Raw genomic sequence first — 23337 nt, forward strand, 5'->3', positions numbered from 1 at the left:
TGGTTATACACAAGAGAGCTGAGAACTCAGTCTGTGTAGTAATGAAACTACCAATTGCATAAATGAAAAACTGAGGTTTGATTGCTTGCAGTGGTAACAGATTTTTCCTTTTCTACAGCATCCAGCCCTAGGGCCCACCCAGTCTTCTATCCAGTCATTAACAGAACATATCACACATCAGAGGTTCTCTAACTTTGTAACACGGCAACCCTTTAAAATAACGCATAAATTTATGACTCCCACTCCATCCAAGTCAGGCAGCAAAAAGTAAAATTCTGCATACTGCTGCAGGCTGTATGGTGATAGCAGGAACCTATGCAGCCTTGTGACCTTTCTGCACATTCAGTAAGCTGTAAAAATGCTCCTGTACAAACATGAAAAGATTCAAGAAATGATTTTGCTGGTTGCAGCTATATTTTTCAAAGGGTCCCATATTAATTCTTACTGGCTTACCAAAACTGTGCATGGCTGCAACTATATTTTAAATAATTCCTGAGAACTCAGTAACCCCCTCTTAAAATAAGTCATAACCCACAGTTTGAGAAGCCAAGCAATTCTGCTAAGGCCTTGCATGTAAATCATCAAAACAGCTGAAATAGTAGTACATTTTCTCACCTCTATTGAGCTTGCTGAACCTCCACCAACTCCAATGCGGTACACTGGACCTCCCAATTTCACCACTTGCATACCTAGCAACATGCAAAGAAGAAAAAAAAACTAAAGCAGGAACACTGTACATAGCTGTTTTTACTCCTCATTCATTTAAGTAACTTAATTCATCACAAAATTCATGTACCTCAATTTTTATTTAAGAAAAAAAAAAAGGGTTCTCATAGTGGAGATATGGATCTTGGTCTTTCGGATAGTGACACCATGTATTATGGCATGTTACCAGTGCTGTGAGGAATTTGCTGCCTCCACCTTCAAACAAAGGCTACAATCCAAGATATTACCATGCTTACATAATGTGACAGGTGAACCCACTCTATAGGGAAGTGTCACTAGGTAACACATTGTCAAGACAGTATATGACAACCAGTGTCCATTGCTAGCCAACAGCTAGCAATTCCTGGGTAATGAATTGTCTGAGGCAGTTGCATGACAACAACAGCATCCATTGCAAGTCAATAGCTTGGTAAACATGTATTCTTGTAGCAACAAGAGTCGTTTGCATGAGAGCAAGGAAATTGGACTATTGAACAAGGTGTCTGCTATTTTGTATGCCAAGAACCTACCTTAGAGAGATAAGATGAGACAAAGGCAAAGATCAGATCAGGGAAGAGAGACCACAGGTGAGAGAAGTGAGGTCATATCAGAGACGATGGACTAGTCAGGTCGCATCGTCTGGAAGAAGTTATGACAGAGTGATTGTAATGATTATAAGTGTAATTGTAAACGAGTCATCCAATAAAACAGCCTCATCTAAATCCGTAATCCACTAATTATTTGTCAGAGAACCCTGAACAGCTGACAATATGAAAGATGACATCAACAAAAAATGCTGTCACCAAAGTCTAGAAGCTACAGTAAATTCAAAGCAAGTGGGAGGGCAGTGTGAGCAGGATGACATTGTGTTTGTTGCACGTGTAACTTCTACTGTGTTCACAGTTGCATACCTTTCTCTGGTCTCAGCTTCTTCACCATATTTTCATCCAGAGACCCAATACCACCACTGAACATGATAGGTTTAATCCATTCCCGACGATCTCCAGACGGTTCCAGCAGACCGAATGATCGAGCAAATCCAGATATAACAGGTTCTCCAAATTTATTTCCATAATCTGATGCACCATTACTTGCTTCTATTAGAACTTCCAGAGGAGAAGCGAAGTTACCTGGATAATCTAGAGATGGATCTTCCCATGGTAGTTCATAATCTACAGAACAGAAAATCAACATTCTTTATAATAGCTCACTTGATCTTCAACTTCAGATTACAAGTGTTAAACTGCTACTGGTTGATAAGCTGCCACCATACTTACGGTTAGGACATTCATCCTGAAGGAGAGAAATTGGATAGTCTAGCATAACGCACTGATCTATATTTTGGATTCTTAGGTTATATAATAATGCTGTGATAATTGCATTAAATCATTCAAGATGCGAAGATAACAATGAATGGTTAACAGATAATGAATTTGAAAGATAGGTATGGCCTACTTGAAGATATTATACAAGAATTTTCCTGGAATTATAGAGAAACCACAGAAAACCTGACTCAGAACAGCCTGTAGACCAGCGAGCATTCAGCTTCTGCAGATCTGAGGTTCTCATAATGATGATTTAGGTAGTGGTCTTTTTGGGTTATGTCACTGTGAAGTCTGGTGATTACCAATGTTTCAGAAGCACCCACTGTGCCAGTCTTCATGGTCATAGTGCCCCTTACAAGGACGGAGAGATAGGATTTCACAGCAGTGAAGAATTAAATAGCAACAGAAACGTTTTGGGATCACTGAACTCAACAAACTGGCGTTAACCAGTGTTTCCAAAGAATATACTGCTTCCATCATTAAGCACTAAAGTGCCTACCCTGAAGATGGAGGTTCCTTAAAAATGTTGGTAAATGCCTACCACACTACAAGGGTCGCAATTTAAATCTGGTTACTGCCCAAGTAGAAGTCTAGAATGGTACTGCTACACCAATGTGCTTGACACCACTCAGAATTCTAGTGGCAAATGGCAATTCACTCATTAACCTCAACTGTGCGATGTACAGCTACAGACAGCTTTGGCAGGCGATAACAAGAGAGCATATAAACAGTATATTTTATTACATATATTTACAAATTACCAATGCTCGTGAAAGAGATATTTCCTTCTACCTAAATGTTGTGAAATCAAATTCTTTCACATTCTCCTTGTTGATTTATGGAGGAAGTAAGCATGTAGATCCTCCTCTAAATTTACCCCAGCTTAGAGGCATTATTTGTCTAAGTTCCTATAATGTAGCTTCTTTTGCTATAACACTGCTATGGAACCCCTCAAAACCCCGCTGCAGCAATGAGGTAAGGTAAAGCAACATGACGGTAAAAGCAAACCATCTGAGAACATACCTGAAGAGATGGAGGAGAAGCTCTGAAAACCAAGTTAGGGACTTTTAAACAGTAAGCCACACCAAGCAGGTTCATGTAGTGGTATGACCCCAAGACTCACAGTTGGGACATAGTTCAAACCTTGGCTGCATTACTGGTTATCTCCAATGGGGATTTTGCACTTTTCTTAGTTTTTGTCAGATGAACAGACAGATGGCACATTCAAATGAACCCTAACCACCCCTTCCCTAATCCTCAACTATTCATCATATACGATAATCGTCCATCACATTTAGTACTATATAATCTCCGCAGATGTCAATACAGTTATTGTCTTTTTTTGACACTATCCATAATTGTGTTTTTTAATTAAAACAATGATTCAGAGACTGGACTCCTGTCTTCGTCCTCACGTAACAGCCTACTCAGTTCAGCCTAATCAACAGAGCTAACCCATATCCCTCCATCAAGAGATAAGGACTAGCTCTGTCAACTGGGCCAAACCAACTACGCTTTTACCTGACGTTGGGGGCAGAGTCCAGTCTCCAAACTATTATTATTAAATAAAAAAACATGATGCATAATGTCCAAGAAGTCAGTAACTGTATTAATATACCATCATCACAAACTTTTAGACCTTATCTGGAGATATTGTTTGTCTAGTGCAAGGGTCTCCAAACTATGGCCCGCGATGTGATTTTATCCGGCCCGCAAAACAATTGTGCAGAAATGCGCCAATTGAACTAATTTTCCAGTGGGTACTGATAAAAAAAATACTTGTTCCTAGATTTCAAATTCATTAATTAAGACTGTGTTTAAAATATATTGATATTCCATATTATGTTTATATTAATATTATTCACAACTCTATTAATTCTCGACCGTATACTGCGCGGTATTTCTTCGTACTTGTTCAGCCTCGATCGGCAGTGTCACTTCGTGGCAATGTAGGTAGTGCAAGCAGTTCATTACTAGCTGTCTTGTGCACAAGACTTCTTGCAGTGGTGCAGTGTGATTGTNAATTTAGTCATTTCAGATTTGAAAGAACAATTTCGGAAGCAATTTGCTGATTTGGATTCCAGTGCTCAGGATATTTAGACTGTTTCAAAATCCGTTTGACTGTGATGCTGCAGATGTCCCAAGCCAAATTCAAATGGAAATTACTGAACTTCAGGAAAATTATCGTATTAAAGACAAATACAAGGAAGGAAATTTGATCGAATTTTATAAATTTTTGAACTCTGAGCAATTTCCAGATTTAAAGAAATTTGCTTGTAAATTTATCTCCATTTTTGGGACAACATATCTGTGTGAACAAACTTGTTCCCAGATGGAGTACATCAAGTCGAAATACAGGGAAAATTTATCCGATGAACATTTAAAGTCGCTACTTGTGATTAGCATTTCAAAATTTGAACCTCAATTTAATCAGATTTTAAGAATGCAAAAAGAGTTCCATCAATCACATTGTTTTATTATAATTTGTGATGAAAATATGAGCATTTGCTGCTAATGTCTGTTGTCATTAATATATGATAATTTATTCTCACGTACTTTGTATTTAGTTTATGAAATTCTGTGCTTTCAATAAAACTCATATACCTGGAGTTATTAATTTTTCATTTTATCCGGCCCTTTGAAAGTGCTGAATTACCTAATGTGGCCCGTGTTTCAAAAAGTTTGGAGACCCCTGGTCTAGTGCATCCAGATATGGTGAGTGTCAACCTCCCTGGCCTCTGCCCACCTAGGAAATGGGCACCCATGGGTGGATTCTGTTATCCCAAATAACAGGCTAATTATGAGAATGATGGTCAGTAGAGGACACTTACAGCTTAATGAGGGCTCATAACCATGAGGAGGAGACCTTCATATTCCCAACGTTTTGGCTGGGGGAAAGAGGGAGACTTCCATCTGTATGCACAGAAACCTGTACACAAATCTGACTGAGAATCAAACTTAGAACCTTCTGAATGCGAGTACAGGATCTTAACCCAAGACCACCAACTCCTGTAATCTCTGTAGATAAAATGGCAATCAATCAATCTTCTCTCCGTGAGATGGGTGTTCCTCCCATTCTATCACTCCCATTTCCTTTATTCACAAATATATTTTTATCTTATCAGGCTTTCAGTTTATGTTTTATATGTTACATTTTACTCAATAAGAAATCAACACTATGATGGCCATTATGAGAGAACTACAGGCTTTAGAAACACCATGCCTCTTCACTTGACCGACAAGTTCTGAACTGAGAAGGGGAGTAATAGTATTTACCTGACATAAGTAGATTTCCTACACAGTAGCCAGCTGTGCCTGCTATACAATGGCCTCCCCTACCAACAGCATGGACATCCCTGATCCTGCCACCAGTTCCTGTCGTTGCTCCACTAAAGATTAGAGGGATGTCACACTTCAAGGGTTAACAGTATAAAACAAGGAGACTCACCAACAAATATTTGTTACAGAGAAAAAAGAACACAAGAGAGACAGATAATACTTACACATATTAGGACACACAGCAATGAATGACTAATATGTGTTCAGTCAGAATAACTACATCACAGACACTGCAATGTGACGGCAAGCTACGTGCATGAAGGCAAAAGAAATGCATGCAAAATTGGGCTGGAAAATCTCATAGCTATAAACGTCAATTATAACACTACTGTTGATATCAAAAATGGAACTTTGGGAAACAGACTGAGAGACTGAACTGGTTCATAACAATGGAAAGTTTTTATGGCATTAAACTTTTGATTCTGTACAAACGTGAAAATCTACAAATGTGCTGCATCAATATTAAGACAAAATGTTTACCAGTTCTGAGTTTTAATTCTATATTTTAAAGTGTAGTAAATATTCACAGTCAAATCATTGCTCCATTTGATTTGAAAATTAAAATACAAAATGTGTAACACTGTTTCAACATAAAAACTGTGGAAGGTGAAGTTATATATTACACTTGTGTTTATGCAACATGCCAGGAAAACCTATGGGAACACTTGGGAGGTAAACATACACAGACTCTTAACTTCAGGTATGACTAGCTTACACAAGAAATAAAAATATGTTGCAAACATAATAGCAGTGTGCATGTGAATGCACACGTGCGCACACACACACACACATAGCAACAGCAGTAATAAATCAAACACAAGAGCATATTATAATTAAGTTCTGCAAAATCCTCAGCAGAGTTATAAAAGAGGCTACAAAATGCATTAGTGTACACTTACATGCCAAATGGTAGGATGATTGGCAAATAATGAAGTGGAAAAGATGTGGAAGGAAGCAGTCATGGCCTCATTTGAGGTACAATTCTGGCATTTGCCTGGAGGAACTGAGGAAAATTAGAAGAACCTAAATCATCAGAACTCGTCTCTGGCCAAGATTTGAATCCTTGACTCCCCAAATATGAAGCAAGAGAAAGAAGCTATTAGGAACTGGTTGCATGAAGAATCTAGAGGGAACAGCCAGTTACTTTGAAATTTTCCTAATTAATTTCCTGAATGTATGATTTACCTCCATATGGCATTTAGTAAGCTTACATCATGCTAAATATATTAAATGGTTACTTCTCTGAATGTGATGTTGTGTTCAGTCTGAACATGAGAAATAAACATAATTCTGCTTGTAAAATAAAATCCATGCTTGAAAAAGAATTCACACTTTTGTGCAATGCATATTCACCTGAATGGAGCAACACCAGTTGGAAAATTATGTGTTTCAGCAGTAAAGATGAGGTGTGACTTGCTCTCAAACACTTTAAATTTGCTGGCCTCTTTTGAGTCACTGGGACGCAGATGTTTAACTTTGTAACCCTCAATGGCACTGCACAAAAAAAACAGAATATGAACAAAAAGAAATACTGCCATGAGGACTTCCTGAAGTGATGTTATTCAATTACCTGTCAATGAAAATACATTCACAAGCAAGTTTCAACCAAGCTACTATATAAATAAAAGCATTAATAATTTGAACAGAATTTAATATTACCAATGTCGGGGAACTGGTGGCCTTGAATAAGCTGGTACATTTTCAAGGGTCCTGACAATGGTGTATATCACTACAGATTACTGGGTTTTGAAACTTGTCCATCATCTGGTAGTCTAAAAACTAAAAATCACAAACTTTCAAACACTGGCTCTAATTTCTGTCCTCAGATGAGGGGAGGGGGGAGACACCTACTGTTCAATATCTTAAAAAGAGCTAACCTTAATCGCTTCATCTATGGGACCCAACACAGCAGGCGTCTGCCCCCTCACTTGATGATGGAAACACATCCAGTTTCCAAAATGTTGTATTTTCTAGTTTTTAGAACACTAGACAATAAACAATGTCCAAAACCCCAGTAATTTGAATGAGCTGACATCCTTGAGTCACAGGTTCCTCAACCAGGGCTATTTTTTGCATATAAGTTTCCATTTTGGTGCAGAACTAGTGAACCCTGATGTTCCAATTTCAGCAGGACAATACCAATTTTGAAGAGTTGTGTTCTATGTCCTGCCTGGATACATGGCTAGACACACATTTGTACTGCTTTTCAAAACTTCTGGATTACATTAACAAACAGCATCCAGGTGTATCTGAGGTTGTTGTCCTGAGTTTTAGTACATAAAATTTCGCCTTGATATTTGATGTTACCACGGTAAATAACAATATAATTTGTTGTGGCTTTGTTGTTGTGAACCAGAGGAGGCCACAGGAAAAGACGATTATCTTCTCTCTCCACCTTCATCTCACAAGGTTCCAATACATGTGACACTCATTGAAATGCAGAAAATGTGTTACAATTTTTTTTTTTGTTTCCTGGTACAAAAAGCTGCCTCCTTCATATCTTCATAAAGCTTTCATTCTATGCATTGCTTAGCTGGCCAGCAGTGTCAAAGCACACATGTATGTTACATGAATTCGGATCTTGACAGCATCTTCCAGCATGGGTAGCTACACACTTGAATCCATAATTCTCTGAAATCCATTTCACAAATTTTCATGAAAAGACAGAATAATAAACAACAATCGGTATATATTTTGAAAACTTTTGGAATTCTCTCTGATCTCCCAGTCACATTAAAATGTGATACATTAAAATTAAATATTAATTATTAAAATAATTTATTTTATTAAATATTAAAATTATATTAAAATATGCTGTTCACAAAATGGCTATAGCATGGTACTATTAAAAAAAACTGTTATTTCAAGAGCAGATGTATGATAATATAACCAGTGAGCCAAAATGTTATTACTAATGACACCTGATGTTTCGTGCTCTAAGTAAGTCCATTATTGCACGTTCTTTCCACTACAGCTAGAGAACTTACTAAATGTCTTCACTGACTATGAATATTCATTCACTTTCTTTACCTCTTTAATCGATAAGTTCAAACAGTGAGTCTCCATTCTTACTTTTTCTCTCCTGAACCAGCACAGTCTTTGTTGGAATTTGATTCAATTGGACTGCTAGTTTCAAACTTAAAGCTGTAGAGGCTGGTAATGTGTAAAGTGAATGTGAGCCTGTTTATGCATGGTGATGTGCTAGGCTTAATATTGGTTAAACAATAAAGAATTCACACAGTGAAGCCTTTGGTTGCATGCATAATTACATTTAGCACCTACACTGCCAAAACAAATGAGGAAGTGCCCCTCACATATGACACTGGTTCAACAAGTTCTGCTCTCCTATAAAGGTAAATATCAGTATGTCCATCCCTATAAAAGATATTTTATTATCTCATTACTCTGTTGTTTTTAAGTGTTTTCTCATATAATTTAAATCTTAATGATTTCACAATTATAATGCCTGTCGTTTTCCGTGCCAACAAATAATTTTGCATATATTTTTCACATTTTTGTTCTTACTTTAGGTGTGTAATCTACCTTTTATTGACAAAAAAATAAGTAAGTCAAACCTGCTCCCAGGTGAGTGTGTATGTGTGCACACATAATTGGATTGACATGCATTGAGAAAGCGAGAAGTACCTTACTTATAATATTCCAGTCAGGAAAAGTGATGTAATAAAATTAGGTGGGAGAACATGGCATTGAAGGTGTGGGGTTTTATGTAGTTTTGTCATTCGTCATTACTCCGATGACAACCCACTTCTTCGGAACAGTTTGTTAGTCCTGAAAAGGACCGTGGTTGCTGAGATGCTTGACCGGTGAGGTAGCGCGGTGCGCGCTGGTAGGGAGAGAGGTTAGTTGCGATGAGTGGACTGGCCGTAGTGCAGCCGTTGCTTGATCGCGGTGTGGCGGATGGTGGAGGTTGCTTGATTGCAGCGCGGCGGCTGCTGGTGAAAGGCTAGTCTTTGAGCGTGGTCGTAGGAGTGATGAGGCAGTGGCTATGCCAGATGCCCAGTGGGTTGGACAGTGACACGACCACTGGCGAGTCCAGGCGAGGTGCCCCAGTGAGTCGGTTGTGAGACAGCCAGAGGGCGGAGGCAGTCATGCCTGGCGCAGCCTGTCGATGCCTCCGAAGACCGAGCGCTGGCGACGAAGCCTGCTGGCTGATGTTGCTTGAGTGTGGCTTGATCGTAGACTGATGATCGACTGACTGATGCAGGTTTGCGTCTGCTCCTTTTTTTATACACTGCTCGGTGCGTGGAGCGAAACTTGAAATTGAGAAGGAAGAATTGACTGGCTAGCACGCGTGATGATGTAGATTCGGGGCTAGCAGCGAGCGCAGTATAAATGCGAACGTTTGGAGCAATTTGATTGGTTAGCACGTGTGATGGTGAAAAGTGATGTGAAGGGTGTGCGTTGCAGAAAATGCGTGATAATGTGGGATGTTCCCACAAAGGAATGCACATGAAAAAAAGAATTATGAATCTGATTGGACTGTATTTGGATATAGTGTACCAGAGACCTATTGTGGTGATGATCATGAGTATTTGCATGTTATAACTGGAAATTTCTTGAATAGCTAATTAAAGGATGAGGTATGAAGGAAGATCCTGTATGAGTTATTAACAAATAAAATCCTTAATTCATCAACATTGTGACAATATTCAAACGAGCTTCAAGATAAGAATACTTCATACCTCAAGACAATGTCATCTCAGCAGCAAAACTAACACACTGACCTTACAACCCAAACAAATGAGAGACAAGATTATTATAAGAAGACACATAATCCCTTAAGAAGAACTGAACTAGATTGAACAACATACCCGAGAAACAATACATACCTATACAGAGTGTCCCAGGAGGAATGTGCCAGACTTTGGGAGGGTGTTCCTTATGTTAAAGTATGCTGACATAACCCAAAACACCTATGTCCAAAGTTGAATGGTTACGGAGATAATGGCCCGTGAAAAGTGTGTTCTTCTGGCGGGTCCACACACTGTACCTGTCAGCTGACAAGTCTTATCGATGTTTGTCCTTGAGTGTGGTGATGATGCTTCACACTAGCCGCACACACTCGCATACCAGAATGCACAGTCAGCCATGTTATGTCGGTGCTTGCCATTCAAGTGTCATGTATAGTGCTTCGAACCCTAATGACAACTATGATATGGTGTGCGAGTTTTCTTGTCGTTCAATTTAATGGCTTCATGTCACTCACAAGTTAGTTTGATGTTATGTACAATATTAACATTACAGAAACCACATATTCCTGCCAGTTTTAATATGTATTTGGTAATCAACAAGTGTGTAACACCTGTCAAAGTTTCACACTTCTCTAGCCATTATCTCCGTAACCGTTCAACTTTGGCCATAGGTGTTTTGGGTTATATTGGCATACTTTAACATAAGGAACACCCTCCCGAAGTCTGGCACATTCCTCCTGGGACACCCTGTATATACTGTCATTTTAATTTTAATAATTTTTTAATTTTAGCTTTAATTTGACATCTAACTGGATGCATAATGATTCATCCAGTCTTAGCCCAACTGCTTTTCAAGTAGTACATAACCCTGAGTGTCTTGTTACAAGTGTGATATTGTATAGTGCACAGACAACCGTAATATGGATCCGTATGGGGTACAAGTTCAGAACCTTAACACCATCTGACACCTGATGATGAATCAATAAAGGTCAAAACATGTCATGCCTTTAAGATTCATGACTTTAATGTAAAAATTCATTTGCATACCTCTTAAAGAATTGTTGTGTTGATGGAAACAATAAATATTTTATCTATGATGTGTATTTATACTAACCGTCTTACAGTGCACAAAATTTCACCTTTCTCTTCACTTTTACACTACATGTTTCGGCACTAATGTGCCATTTTCAGGTGTGTCTCTATCCACATCAAACTACTACACTGCATGCCATGACATCTCCATCATAAAATGACTAAAATGTGTATTCGTCATGTATAACAATAAATTCTAAATACTAAAACCTTTCAGAATTCGTCATCCATACGTCGTACCTCAAATACGCGAATCACGCCAATCCTCCTCTATGGGAGCACTCTTCCTACATTCATGTGTGTATTGTGCTCTGTGTTGTGTCTTTCTCTTGTGACTGCGTGCGGAGTACAACACACGCAGTCACAAGAGAAAGACACAACACAGAGCACAATACACACATGAATGTAGGAAGAGTGCTCCCATAGAGGAGGATTGGCGTGATTCGCGTATTTGAGGTACGACGTATGGATGACGAATTCTGAAAGGTTTTAGTACTTAGAATTTATTGTTATACATGACGAATACACATTTTAGTCATTTTATGATGGAGATGTCATGGCATGCAGTGTAGTAGTTTGATGTGGATAGAGACACACCTGAAAATGGCACATTAGTGCCGAAACATGTAGTGTAAAAGTGAAGAGAAAGGTGAAATTTTGTGCACTGTAAGACGGTTAGCATAAATACACATTATGGACATGAATCAGTGCAACAGGATGCTAAAATATAACATTTTATCTATACCTGCTGTTGTCATTGAACTTGATGACATTATTTGGGTTGGTAGAATTCTGAGTGTTGATGATCAGGTCTATCAGTGATTTCGGTTGTTCCTTCCCATTTATCACCATTCGACCCTACACATACAAAGTACACACAAAATTAACAATGCTTCTATGTGCCAATTAATACTAAAAACAACATCCTTACTGTGTAACCAGGTAAGTACTCTGTCAGAAATGAAGCCCCAAATTTAAAGGCTGAGAATGTGAAAATGTGCCACCTAAACAGGGTTATCATATACCTCAGTAAGCGGTGAAAAAGACATAATGATAAAATGACAATTAGTGGGGAAAAGTGGAGAAACTCAGAGAGAACCTTGCTCTTGTGACACTTCATCAACCATGGATCTCATATGAAGTTGCCTGGGATTGAGCCTTAGGTTCCACGGTGAGCAGCCAGCACCTACCCATCCACCAATTAATACTATTAGACGTAAATAGTAAGTTAAAATGGTCATGTCAGAAAATATTCACCTTGAAGAACCAGTGCCTGCTGTGTTCACTGTTTGATTGGGCTAGATCAAAGCACTCCACGCTAGTTGGATTACGTTTTAACTTATTTTTGAACAGGTCTGTATAAAAGTCAAGATCCCAATCATCAAATGCCAAGCCTGAAAGATATTATGAAAAATCAGATCCAATTAAAAAACAAATAGTACAGTGACACCTATTTCAGTTATATATAGAAACTGGTGGATTACACAGTTCTGTCTCTTCGTATGGCATACAACATTCATTTCTTTGCTTAAAACAACAGAAAAAGACAGAGGTGCCTTATGACTCAGAGCCATATCATGAGTACATACAGGGGGGCAGAGAGGTAACGCTCCACATTTTATGAACCAGCAAACATCCCATAACCATCCCATGGCAACATGTTAAAGCAAGAGAGAGCAGCATAGCAAAGCTAATAATTTAAAATTAGCACTGCATGCAGTTCATAAAAATGAAGGAATCTGCCTATCAAGAGACATTCATCCATGTGTGTGGGCTCCCATTACTCTCTCATGTGATTTGTTAAATTTTTGTTCAGATATAATAACTGAACACACATACTCAAAAAAAAATAATTTTAAAATGCATAAGATCAACTGCACATAAATTTTCAGCATAGCATTAATTTTGTTCTTCTTCCTTGGACATTTCTACCTTTACATAAGTCATCTAGTAACCCAGGCCCTCCTTCTATTTCAGTCATCCCAAATCTCCTCTTCGTCAGTTTACTCCCATTTAACACTACATGAATAAGGTAAAGTTGAACTTTTCCTGTGCTTAATTAATTAAGCACCACCCCATGAAGATGTATGGGAATTCGAGGTATAGCTTGATCGTTCTTGACCTCAGCACTAGATGGAGGTGAGTGGTCACCTTCACACCCGGACCTCTTTAACCCTGGGGAAAGAGCCCCTGGTATGGATAGGAGGCTAGATGGGCCCCAGAACCAGTCAGGATGGTTTGGAGAAGAGAAAATCTCTTACCCCTGCTGTGAATCAAATCCTGGCCATACAGACCATGGCCTATTATTACAATGACACGGCTATCCTGGCTCCTGCCACAAATGCAAGATGTCCATTCTCGCAGAAATGATTTAATCACCTTTCTAAGTATTTTTGCAATTCCTAAATGTAAGATAACTCTACATTTTTTAATGAAGATAAGCAAAGAAACCTTGTCAAATACATACATACAGTTATCACATAAGATACATGCACATATAAATATACATTTAAGGTCTTATGGTTTCTGCAAAAAAATCATTTAATGGACAGTAACCAGGTCAGTTTGTATATACCTAGATGAGAATTCACATCCTCCAGTGCCTTTCTTCCAGCAGACAGCACATCAACTTCATACCAATCTTCTGGAGTTAAGTGCAGTGCAAAGCTCTCGATAGGTGTAAAGTAGCGAGTCTGTGTCATGCGATCATGCAGTAATCCTGTCAACTACACAGTTAAACAAGGGTCAAGTTTAAGATCATATACACATGATCTAATTCAGATGCACATAGAATAATTCACATATTACATGGATCTACTACTACAGCAGTCATAATAATAAAAAAATATATATAAGGTATTCACTTACATGACTTTATGGTACAGTCCTTCATTGCAAAACTACAGACAAAGAAAGACATTCAGAGGAAACATTACTTCTCTGTAGCATCCTTAAGTAGTTCTTTGAATTTTGCAACTGTGCAACAGACTCATTCCATTATGTCAAGCATAAGACAAGCAAGAATTTCAAAAGCAATTTAGAGATAGATTTTCCAGAGTTACAACAGTAATGATTTCCATGGTTTGTAAATTAGTGAAGAAATTCTTAAAAATATATTTCTTGATGGGGGAGGAGCAATAAGGGATATAAAAATGAGGAGGAGGCAGAAGAGAACTGGGAGAGAAACAAAAGGCACAAGAGCAAGGGAAGCTATGTAAGGAATTAATCAAATGGGAGGACAGATGAAACTGGAGTTCCTTCTACAAATGGCCCATGTGATACATAATGTTACAACACTTTATATTATGAAAGGCACAAAATTTCACTTATCAGGAAACACATTTCTGTGCAAGATATGCTGAAATATCAAATCTAAAAATTGTATAATTCTTTTTGCAGTGGTGGTTTTCTCATGTCTGTTGTGATTAATATGCAATCAGTATATTTACACACCTCTTCCTCCAGCCCTGGACTGATAGCAAGCCCATCTTGTTCCCAGCGGATCAGGTACCTAGTCGAAACTTCTAGCCTTTTCACCATATTCAAACCAATGGAGTTACATATTGAAACAGCATTACTTGAGAAGGCAGTTGAGAAGTTTAACCTGCAAAAGACAAGGATTCTAGGTCAGAAACTTTATCAATAAAAAGATAAGGATAGTAGCTATTCTCGTTTACTTTCCATGGTTTTCCTGTCTTTCCACGCAAATGTCAAGATAGTATCTCAAAATAGATCATGACAGCCTCCTTCCATATTATTTACCTATCATTCATAGTAATCATCCTATTTCATCTGTTGCTGCATGATCTCTGTAGTTGAACCACCATTTTTTATGATACAGCCGGTTTCCAGGTTAATTAGTAATGCTATAGTTCATGTGATGGACCTAATTATTTGAATTTTAAGATGCTTAAAGTACATTTATCTCATGTAAATTCGGGCAAATTTATTTTTCCGTCGAGTAAAGAGTCATAAAAAAATATATCTAAGGCGGTCCTTCAAATCTACCATCAAAATATTCAAGGACTATGATGTAAAATTGATGAGATTTAAACATTTTTTATATCCTGATTTTCCTCATATAGTACTTATCTCAGCAACACCTTAATCAGTTGGAACTCGAGACAGTTCATCTAGGAAATTATACCCTGGGAGCCAGGTATTGTAGACGTTCTATGAAAAAGTGTGGTGTTTGTATTTATGTTCATTGTGGCTTAAAGATACTCTAAAATTGATCTGAGCACATTCTCTATTGATCAACATATGAAGCAAGTGCAATTTTATTATCAAACTTTTCTGATAATATTTATATTATATCAATTTACAGAGCTCCTAGTGGTAATTTTACTCTTTTTTTATCTAAATTAGAATCTATTCTTATTATTTTTAGAAATAATACTAAAGTAGTTCTTTGTGGTGATATTAATGTTAATTATTTAACTGATAAAAAAAGAAGAAAATGGATTTGTTATTAGCTTCATTCAATTTATCGAGTACAGTGAATTTTCCAACAAGATTACAAAATGATTCTGCAACTGCAATAGATAGATATTTATTTATGTGTCTCTGCAGGGGAGTTATGTAATGTGAGGGTAAGTCAATAAGTAAGTTACAAATGGATATAGAACTTAAACAAATATGAGTAATGATTTGAAAAATGCTTTTATTTCTCAACATAAACTCCCCATACATTGATGCATTTGTCCCACCATTTCACAAGCACCTGAAAACCAGCAGCATGAAATTCTTTGGGCTCATGTCGGAACCAGGCATGTTGCTCTTGCATGACAATGCGTGTCCCCATACTGCCAACAAGACAAATGAGACACTGCGAAATTTCAAGCGGGAAGTCCTCAAGCATCTTCCGTATAGCCCCGACCTTGCTCCAAGTGACTTCCATTTGTTCGGCCCTCTTAAACATCATCTTTCGGCTGAACATTTTCCCAACGATGAAGCTGTAGAAAGGGAAGTCACCGCCTGGTTCTGACAGCAGCCCAAAGAATTTTATACTGCTGGTTTTCAGGGACTTGTGAAACGATGGGACAAGTGCCTCAATGTAGAGGGAGATTATGGTGAGAAATAAAAGCATTTTTCAAATCAGTACTCTTATTTGTTTAAGTTCTATATCCTTTTGTAACTTACTTATTGACTTACCTACGTATATCCCTTATTTAATGAGCTTTCTGACCATGATGCACAATTAATTGTTTTAACAGAAGTTAAAGTGTTTATTAAGAATTGGAGTGTCAAGGGGGAAAAAACAGTAAGGATAATTGATCAGGCTACTGAGTTTGATTTCAAATATAAGCTGAGTTTTGAAACTTGGGACTCAAGTCTTTGGTGCTAATGACATATATACAATGTTTAATTTTTTTCTTAACTTATTTCTCTGAATATTCTATTCAAGTTTTCCTCTAAAAGAACGGATAATCATCAAATAATAATTAATGAATGATTCCTGGCATAAGTATCTCTTGTAGGCATAAAAGAGATCTTTACTTATTATGCAGAAATAGTAATGATGAGGCCTTGAAGAATCATTATAGACAATATTGTAAGATACTAAAAAACGTTATAAGGGAAGCTAAAAGAAGGCATTATAATAAACAGATATTAAATTCTGGTAACAAAATAAGAACTGTCTGGGACTTTACAAAACTATTAACTGGGAAGTTAACCAAAGTAGACACAATTCAGGAATTAAAAGTTAATGTAGAGGTTATCAGTAATAGACAAGCTATAGCAGATTCCTTGAATAGTTTCTTCTTATCTGTGGTTGAAAGTAATATAAATAAAAATTGTAAAATTAATAATAAACCATTAGATTACTTGCGACAAACTTTCAGTCATCGCTGTAATGTCTGCTGAGATATCTAAATTTATTAGATCTCTAATAACAAATGGATCTCATGGCTATGACAAAATATCAGTTAAAGTTCTAAAAATTATTTCTCCACTAACTTATATGAGCTTTTGATAGTGTTAATCATGGGATTTTATTGAACAAGCTTCAATTTTATGGAATAGATGGGAAATTTCATGATTTAATTACATCTTATTTATCTGATGGATATCAGAGTTTTAATAAAAACTAAGAACTTGAGTTATGCTGGTACATCCAGTTGGGATATTGTAAGGCATTACAATTATCTACTATCCATGCTATATTCAATCCTGAGAATAAATTAATTGTTACTCAGTGGTCCAGCTACTGGTCACTAAACAGTGAGACATACCGTTCCAACACTAGGAGGTAACCTTTGTTCTGTGACAGTAGGTCTGAGTAAAAAGCAATGAAATAATAAAAAAAATTGCAATATGTGAGAATACACATGGCCTGGTGCAAACTGTTTCAATGAATCAATGATGCATACTACTGAAACATATGTAATGAGCAACACTTAAATCATTAGAGGAAGCTACAACAAATACCTAACTATAAGAGCCACAGTTAATCCACAAAGTTTATAATGGAGTCTACTGTAACTGAGCATTGATCCTATGACATCAAACTTACCTTGGTCCTATCTCAATAAGTAAGCTCCCACGATACACTCCATGTAGGTTTGATTCTGTTGTAAGGTTCTCTGGTTCCAGAGGAGAACCAAGTATCCACCGAATCTTCTCCAACTCAGAATCTGAGAATGTAGATGTGGTCTCTATATTGAAACATAATTCTGTCTCTAAGCCTTTCACCAGTGGGGTATGCTGCCTTAATTGTCTCAATTTTGTTGCAGTAGCCGCAAAGCTAAGGCCAGGCTTTCGGTAAAATCTGTCAATCACCATCTTTATATATCCGTGAAACTTGTAAAAGCATGAACTAAAATGTTAAATCCTGAAGAACAAATTCCTATCATTCAGCTGCTATGCAATGACTGATATAAAAATCCTTATAGACTATGTACACTGTTAATCACATCTGGTATCTTATACTGACAAGGATGGAAACAAAAACACAAGGGTTATCAGAGGTTTCTCGGTATCGTCATGGAGAGACGTAAACGAGATAAAACTGTACGAACTTTGACATCATTTGCTGAGACAAATATTACACACAGGATGACACAACTCTTGGCTGGTGACTTAAAATTCACTGCAAAGATAGGAACGATTATGAACTTTGATTAACAGCTGTGAGTTGATGTCCAAGCATGTATATGTATTACAACACATTTTACAGACAATAAAAATATCAAATGGGCACGTCTTTAGTAAAAATAACTATTTGGCACATGGACTGTAACATACAATAGCAAAATACCGAATAGGGTTTTACAGCCAAGATGGGAACTTCGACTCAACATACACAAGCGATGTGTAGAGAGAAAAGTTGCAGTTCCTGGATCACTCAGCAGGACGCTGAAGCCGCTGAAGACAATCCCGGTATTACCATATACGTCCTCCCCAAGAAACTTTTCCTCTTATATTTCTGCCTCAATACGTATATAACAGACATAACTTTCCGCAATGCCTTCAGCTGTTCCCGTCGACACTATACCACACCACAACCCGTACCGCCACATACATAGTTCTTTCGGATATAAACATACAAGCCTAAATGGCATACAGGTCAGTCTCAATATTTTGTCTATATTACAACTTAATTCACTGAACTCTCCTTAAACTATATGCAATTCAGTTTGTATTTTCGTACTTCCTGAAGTTTGTGTACCAATTCTACCAATAACGATGAATATTCGTTACAGCACCAATCATAACACAATACACTCAACGACGATACGCAGTGATCCATTCAGAATAAATTAGAATAGCTTTTTTATTAACGCTGTATATAAAGAACTGAATGGAGAATACCCAGCCAGAATATAACCCATTCTCTTGGGACACAAAAATTAAAAATTGCACAAATTTCACTGTGTGAAACGTAAATAATCTCTGCCAATGAATGGAATGAAAATCTGTGTTGTGTTATTATTAATAAGATATGGAAAGAAAGCAATTCAGTCAACCCAGTTCGTGTAGTCCTTATTCTTACGATGCCTCGAAAATATCGAACAAAAATGGCTGCAATCTAACATTTGCTTAGCTACTAGTACACCTTAGGACGAAAATTATTAATTGTCAACGTCTGCGGTTTACAATAATTTTTTTTTGGGGGGGGGGGCTGATGTCCGTACTTTTACACATTACCCCGGGAAGTGATTTAATTCAACAGATGTCCAGATCGTCCAGATCCAGATGTCGCAGACGTCGCAGATAACACCAAGTGACCATGGTGTCTTACCAACGACCGTTCTTATGACCGGTCATGACCCGGTCAGGCACAGAATGAACTACCATAACCGCATAACAAAAATTGCGGGGTTTCAAATTGGTTTCTTTAGGCTCTGATTGGTCGAGATCTGTGGGTAGTATCTGTCGTATCTGTCTCCACACATAGAGGCAGTGGAGGTAGTTTACAGTGTTTACAGTTGTCACCGCGTGGTTACCGCCATTACCGCGTTTCCCCCTCGCCGAAGCGTTCCGGTTCCAGTCCACTGGTAGTAGTGTGCGTTTTAAGTTACCACTAATGTATTATCGTAAATAAGTGTCGAAGATTGTATGTTCTTTTCAATAAGCTCTCACATTGAAGCCTTTGAAACATTTTCATCGGCCATACAGGAGGTTGATGAAACTGCAATTGTAACCAAGTGAGTGAAGTAGATGCTCCAAGCCCAATAACGGGATGAGCCCGTAAAATGTGCATTTTGCCAGGTTAAACTTTCTGCAGTGCAAGAACCAAAACTTTTAGAGTGTCTGCACACAGCTTTTAGGTATTGTGTGTCTCGTAAAGTAGGTTAACAAAATGTGGAGAATGTTCGTGAGGTCAACATATTATTCTCCTGCATTAATAATACAATTTTTCTACAGTGCCAACTGTGGATAGCATGTCATGTAAGTAAAATAAGTGCTAGTAGTTGTGTAAAAAACAGAGAAAGGAAAAATACTTCATATTGTATTCATATTGAATATGACAGCTTACCACCATCTGTGTCATATGTATTCAGAGGGCTCACCGTTTCTTTATTTTAAATGCAGAAATAAAGTAGATGTGCGTGATTGAGTTGCTACTGTGCATGCAGGTCTTGGCAGACCACAGTAATAATATATCATGGTGCATGAGAATATTCCATTGTACTGTTGTATTATTTATAGTATTAGAAAGTAGCAGTCCTACTTCTGCAATGCTTGCAATCTCATATGTAAAGCTCAGACATTGTAAGTTAAATGTCTGGAGATTCTGTTATTTTGAAGGAAGGTTTTATGCCGAAATGGCAAACCATTTCAGTATTTTGAGTTGTATTTTCAGAGAAAGAAGTAATGCACATCTGCTGGTTTTGAAAGTGTACACCTCCCCCTCCCTATAAACCGCCATGTCCTAAAAGTAGTAGTGTCATTTTGCTGACTAAAAATGCGTGGTTGTTGCATCAAGTGCAGTTCACGAAAATGTAATTATTTTATTGTTTTGGGATATTTCAGGAGTCCTTCCCTGTTTTGTGTAGCATGTGACATACTGATATGTCAGGATTGTCTGTTTACTGACCATCATCACCATAAGTACAAATTTATCCATGAGATAGCAGAGGAAACAAAGAATATGATACGTGGGCTTTTATCTGAAGTCAGGTAATTATGTTTTGATAATCTTGTAGATGATATATGCTGTTATTCTTTGAAAGTGGAGTCTTGACTATATTGCCAGCAGTTGATATGATGAAAGCTCGCAGGCATCAGTCAAAATCGGTGACCATTAATTTAATTCAATTTAGTTTTTTTTTTTAATTTCTTTGGGTGGGGTGAGAATTAGTCCACTTGGTACATTGGCCACTGTTTGGCCAATTGTATTCGCCCTGGATGATAGATGATTATGAGTGTGGAGCAGTTGGTGGAATGAGGATTGGCAGGGAAAACCAAAATACTCGGAGGAAACCTGCCCCAGTGGTACTTTGTCTACTACAAATCCCTCATGACCTGATCTGGGATCGAACCTGTGCTGTTTCAGTGGGATAGAATGTTATCACTTCACCAGTCTTGGTTTGAAAATATTGCATCCTTATTAGCATAGCATTATAATGTAAGAAATATGTCTGTAGTAAGAAACAAGATATTGAAATGTGCATGATGTTACTTTCAGGTTGACAGATATAATCATTACCAAAGGAAGACAGCGGGTTCTGCAGGCAACTGAACTTCATTATGACACACAGAAAGAACTTAAGAATAAAAAATATTCTTGTGAGAAATTATCCAATATGATTTCATTTCGTTTATTCACCTTCCATAAATCCTGTCGAGAGTACATTCTCACGTAGATGTGGAGATCGTCCTAGTTACAGTTACAACTAAGGATTACAGTTGTCATCCAGTAGCAGACACATTTGTATAAAATACTGATAAACATATACAATATAATAAATAAGTTAATTTTAGTAGTAAAAGTAATGGCAAACCTTATACACTTTGTACAGTTTTATACAAGTCTGTTAATTAAAAATTTAATAGTTAAAACACAATGTCATTAATGAGTTTTGTATAACATACATTAATTATATAATAAATTGAAATAAAGACTAGTATACAGTAATATAAAGATTGTGTATATCTAAAATAAGCATCTAAAAACCAGAACACAGACTGACAATGTTGTCTTCTTTTAACTGTAAAGCAAGACAACTACTCACATCTTAAAAAGATTTATAATTAAAATATTCCTGTAAAGAATAAAAAGAATGTAAATATAAAAATTGTTTTAATTTTACCTCAAAACTCTTTGTGTAATGAATCATTATATCAATTTTGTTCATAACGCCACGAACGTAGGCAATAAGTTACAGATGTACGGTTCACATTTCACCCAGAATTTTTATTATTCATGGTAAACAATGCTGTGCTTTGTCATACTACAAGGTAATAGGTTGGCATCCACTGATTTAAACTCTGGCTTTTGGTAGTGTGCCCCAAGTGAGTAAAGACCATTCCTTGTTTATACCTAATGATGGAAACAGAACCATTTTTGGAAAGTCCGTGTTTAAAAAATTCAAGGTCATTCCCAAAATAGTAGTCATGTTTACTACAATACACTGTTGTCAGGAACATTTAGACTTTGCTTAGAGTGCACTTTGGGAATGAGGCACTGTCAAAATTACAGGAGTACAAGTGGTGAACTGCATTTAGGGATAGCCATGACATGAGTAATCTCCCCAACTTCCACAAACACCAGTCATGTGAACAGTGACAGAGTTCGGATGCCTTCTGAGATGGAGCCCAGACATGTAGGATTTGAGGTTTCCACTAGATGTCAGCTGACATTTTGGAGGAGAATATCAGCATCTTCAGGGACGAAAAGTAAGCCAAACAAGAAACCACCTGCTTACACGCTGCTGTCTTGCTCATCTTATTCTTTGACCCTGAAATGCTCCTCCAAGATGTCTGTTACTTTCAGCACGCTACATTAGTAGTAGATAGTACTCTTCGAGTCTAAACATACTTGGTTAAATATGAACCATAATTTTTTATATATTTGTGCAGAAGCTAAAAAAAAGTCCTGTCACATGGGGAGAGTGATGGTGGATGACCTGAGATCCTGAATCTGTGTTAGTTATATCTATAAGCTTCTTTTGAAACGTTTCATTTTTGGTTTGCTATGCTATAGTAATTGTAAAACTATTAAATTCTAAGAAAATACCTTGGATTCAGCTTACAACCGCACTTCGGCTGCCTCTTCTCGCAACCGTTGTTCGCCACTTTTTGTGACCGTTGCCTATCTATCTTTATGTTTATTTATTTGTTTGCCCGCTTTGGTAGAACACTTTTGACTCTTCTCAGGGTTGTGTCACGGTAATAACTGGGTCAACTCGGAGACTGCACATTTAAAGCTAGTCCACTGATAGAAATAAAATACTCTATTTCTGCTTAATCACAAATTGTTTAATTCAGAAGCAAACACTATATCTTTATTGGCAAGTAGGGAGTAATGTGCCCTTTTATTATTATTATCAAAGATTAATCGAACCAAATAAGTACTGTTAAATTTAGATAAACTTGGAGAGAGCAGGTAAATTACGTCTGCCTCTGGTGAATTCAAAATGCCAAGTGCTTCTGTCCACTCTATTCTGCGGGAGAGTCGCTTCATCCACTGTATAGGATTTGAACCGACGGCCTTT

At 37.4% G+C, this 23337-nt stretch overlaps 2 protein-coding genes across 3 annotated transcripts in view; one reads left to right on the forward strand and one right to left on the reverse strand.

Moving 5' to 3' along the window:
- Window positions 1-19270, reverse strand: part of LOC111875747 (phosphoribosylformylglycinamidine synthase) — a 44949-nt gene extending 25679 nt beyond the window's left edge. Inside the window, exons 1-9 of the mRNA XM_023872241.2 lie at window positions 17691-19270; window positions 14627-14777; window positions 13749-13899; window positions 12431-12567; window positions 11919-12031; window positions 6723-6863; window positions 5307-5419; window positions 1617-1877; window positions 616-689 (exon numbers count right to left, since the gene is read on the reverse strand). Coding sequence (XP_023728009.1) covers window positions 616-689; window positions 1617-1877; window positions 5307-5419; window positions 6723-6863; window positions 11919-12031; window positions 12431-12567; window positions 13749-13899; window positions 14627-14777; window positions 17691-17959 — 1410 coding nt within the window. The 5' untranslated portion in view covers window positions 17960-19270. The remainder of the gene's footprint in view (window positions 1-615; window positions 690-1616; window positions 1878-5306; window positions 5420-6722; window positions 6864-11918; window positions 12032-12430; window positions 12568-13748; window positions 13900-14626; window positions 14778-17690) is intronic.
- Window positions 19271-19524: 254 nt separating this feature from the next.
- LOC111875746 (E3 ubiquitin-protein ligase TRIM33-like) lies at window positions 19525-21504 on the forward strand. Of its 2 annotated transcripts, none has more exons than XM_023872240.2 (3): window positions 19525-19824; window positions 20654-20800; window positions 21309-21504. In XM_023872240.2, the coding sequence occupies exons 1-3, from the start codon at window positions 19736-19738 to the stop codon at window positions 21484-21486; spliced, it is 414 nt and encodes a 137-aa protein (XP_023728008.1). In that variant the 5' UTR covers window positions 19525-19735; the 3' UTR covers window positions 21487-21504. The 2 variants fall into 2 exon arrangements, 1 of the variants encoding a protein (XP_023728008.1); XR_002844795.2 differs by having other exon boundaries at window positions 19544-20068; window positions 21309-21417.
- The last annotated feature ends 1833 nt before the right edge of the window (window positions 21505-23337 follow it).

Source organism: Cryptotermes secundus, unplaced genomic scaffold (genome assembly GCF_002891405.2).
Source record: "Cryptotermes secundus unplaced genomic scaffold, Csec_1.0 scaffold603, whole genome shotgun sequence".
Lineage (NCBI taxonomy): Eukaryota > Metazoa > Arthropoda > Insecta > Blattodea > Kalotermitidae > Cryptotermes > Cryptotermes secundus.

Bases quoted from the DNA above. Each gene is read 5' to 3' on its own strand.
- LOC111875746 (XM_023872240.2), top strand. From the start codon at position 19,736: ATGTTCTTTTCAATAAGCTCTCACATTGAAGCCTTTGAAACATTTTCA. The intron at 19,825-20,653 runs GTGAGTGAAGTA...GGGATATTTCAG, and splicing joins GAAACTGCAATTGTAACCAA to GAGTCCTTCCCTGTTTTGTG. The intron at 20,801-21,308 runs GTAATTATGTTT...TGTTACTTTCAG, and splicing joins GGGCTTTTATCTGAAGTCAG to GTTGACAGATATAATCATTA.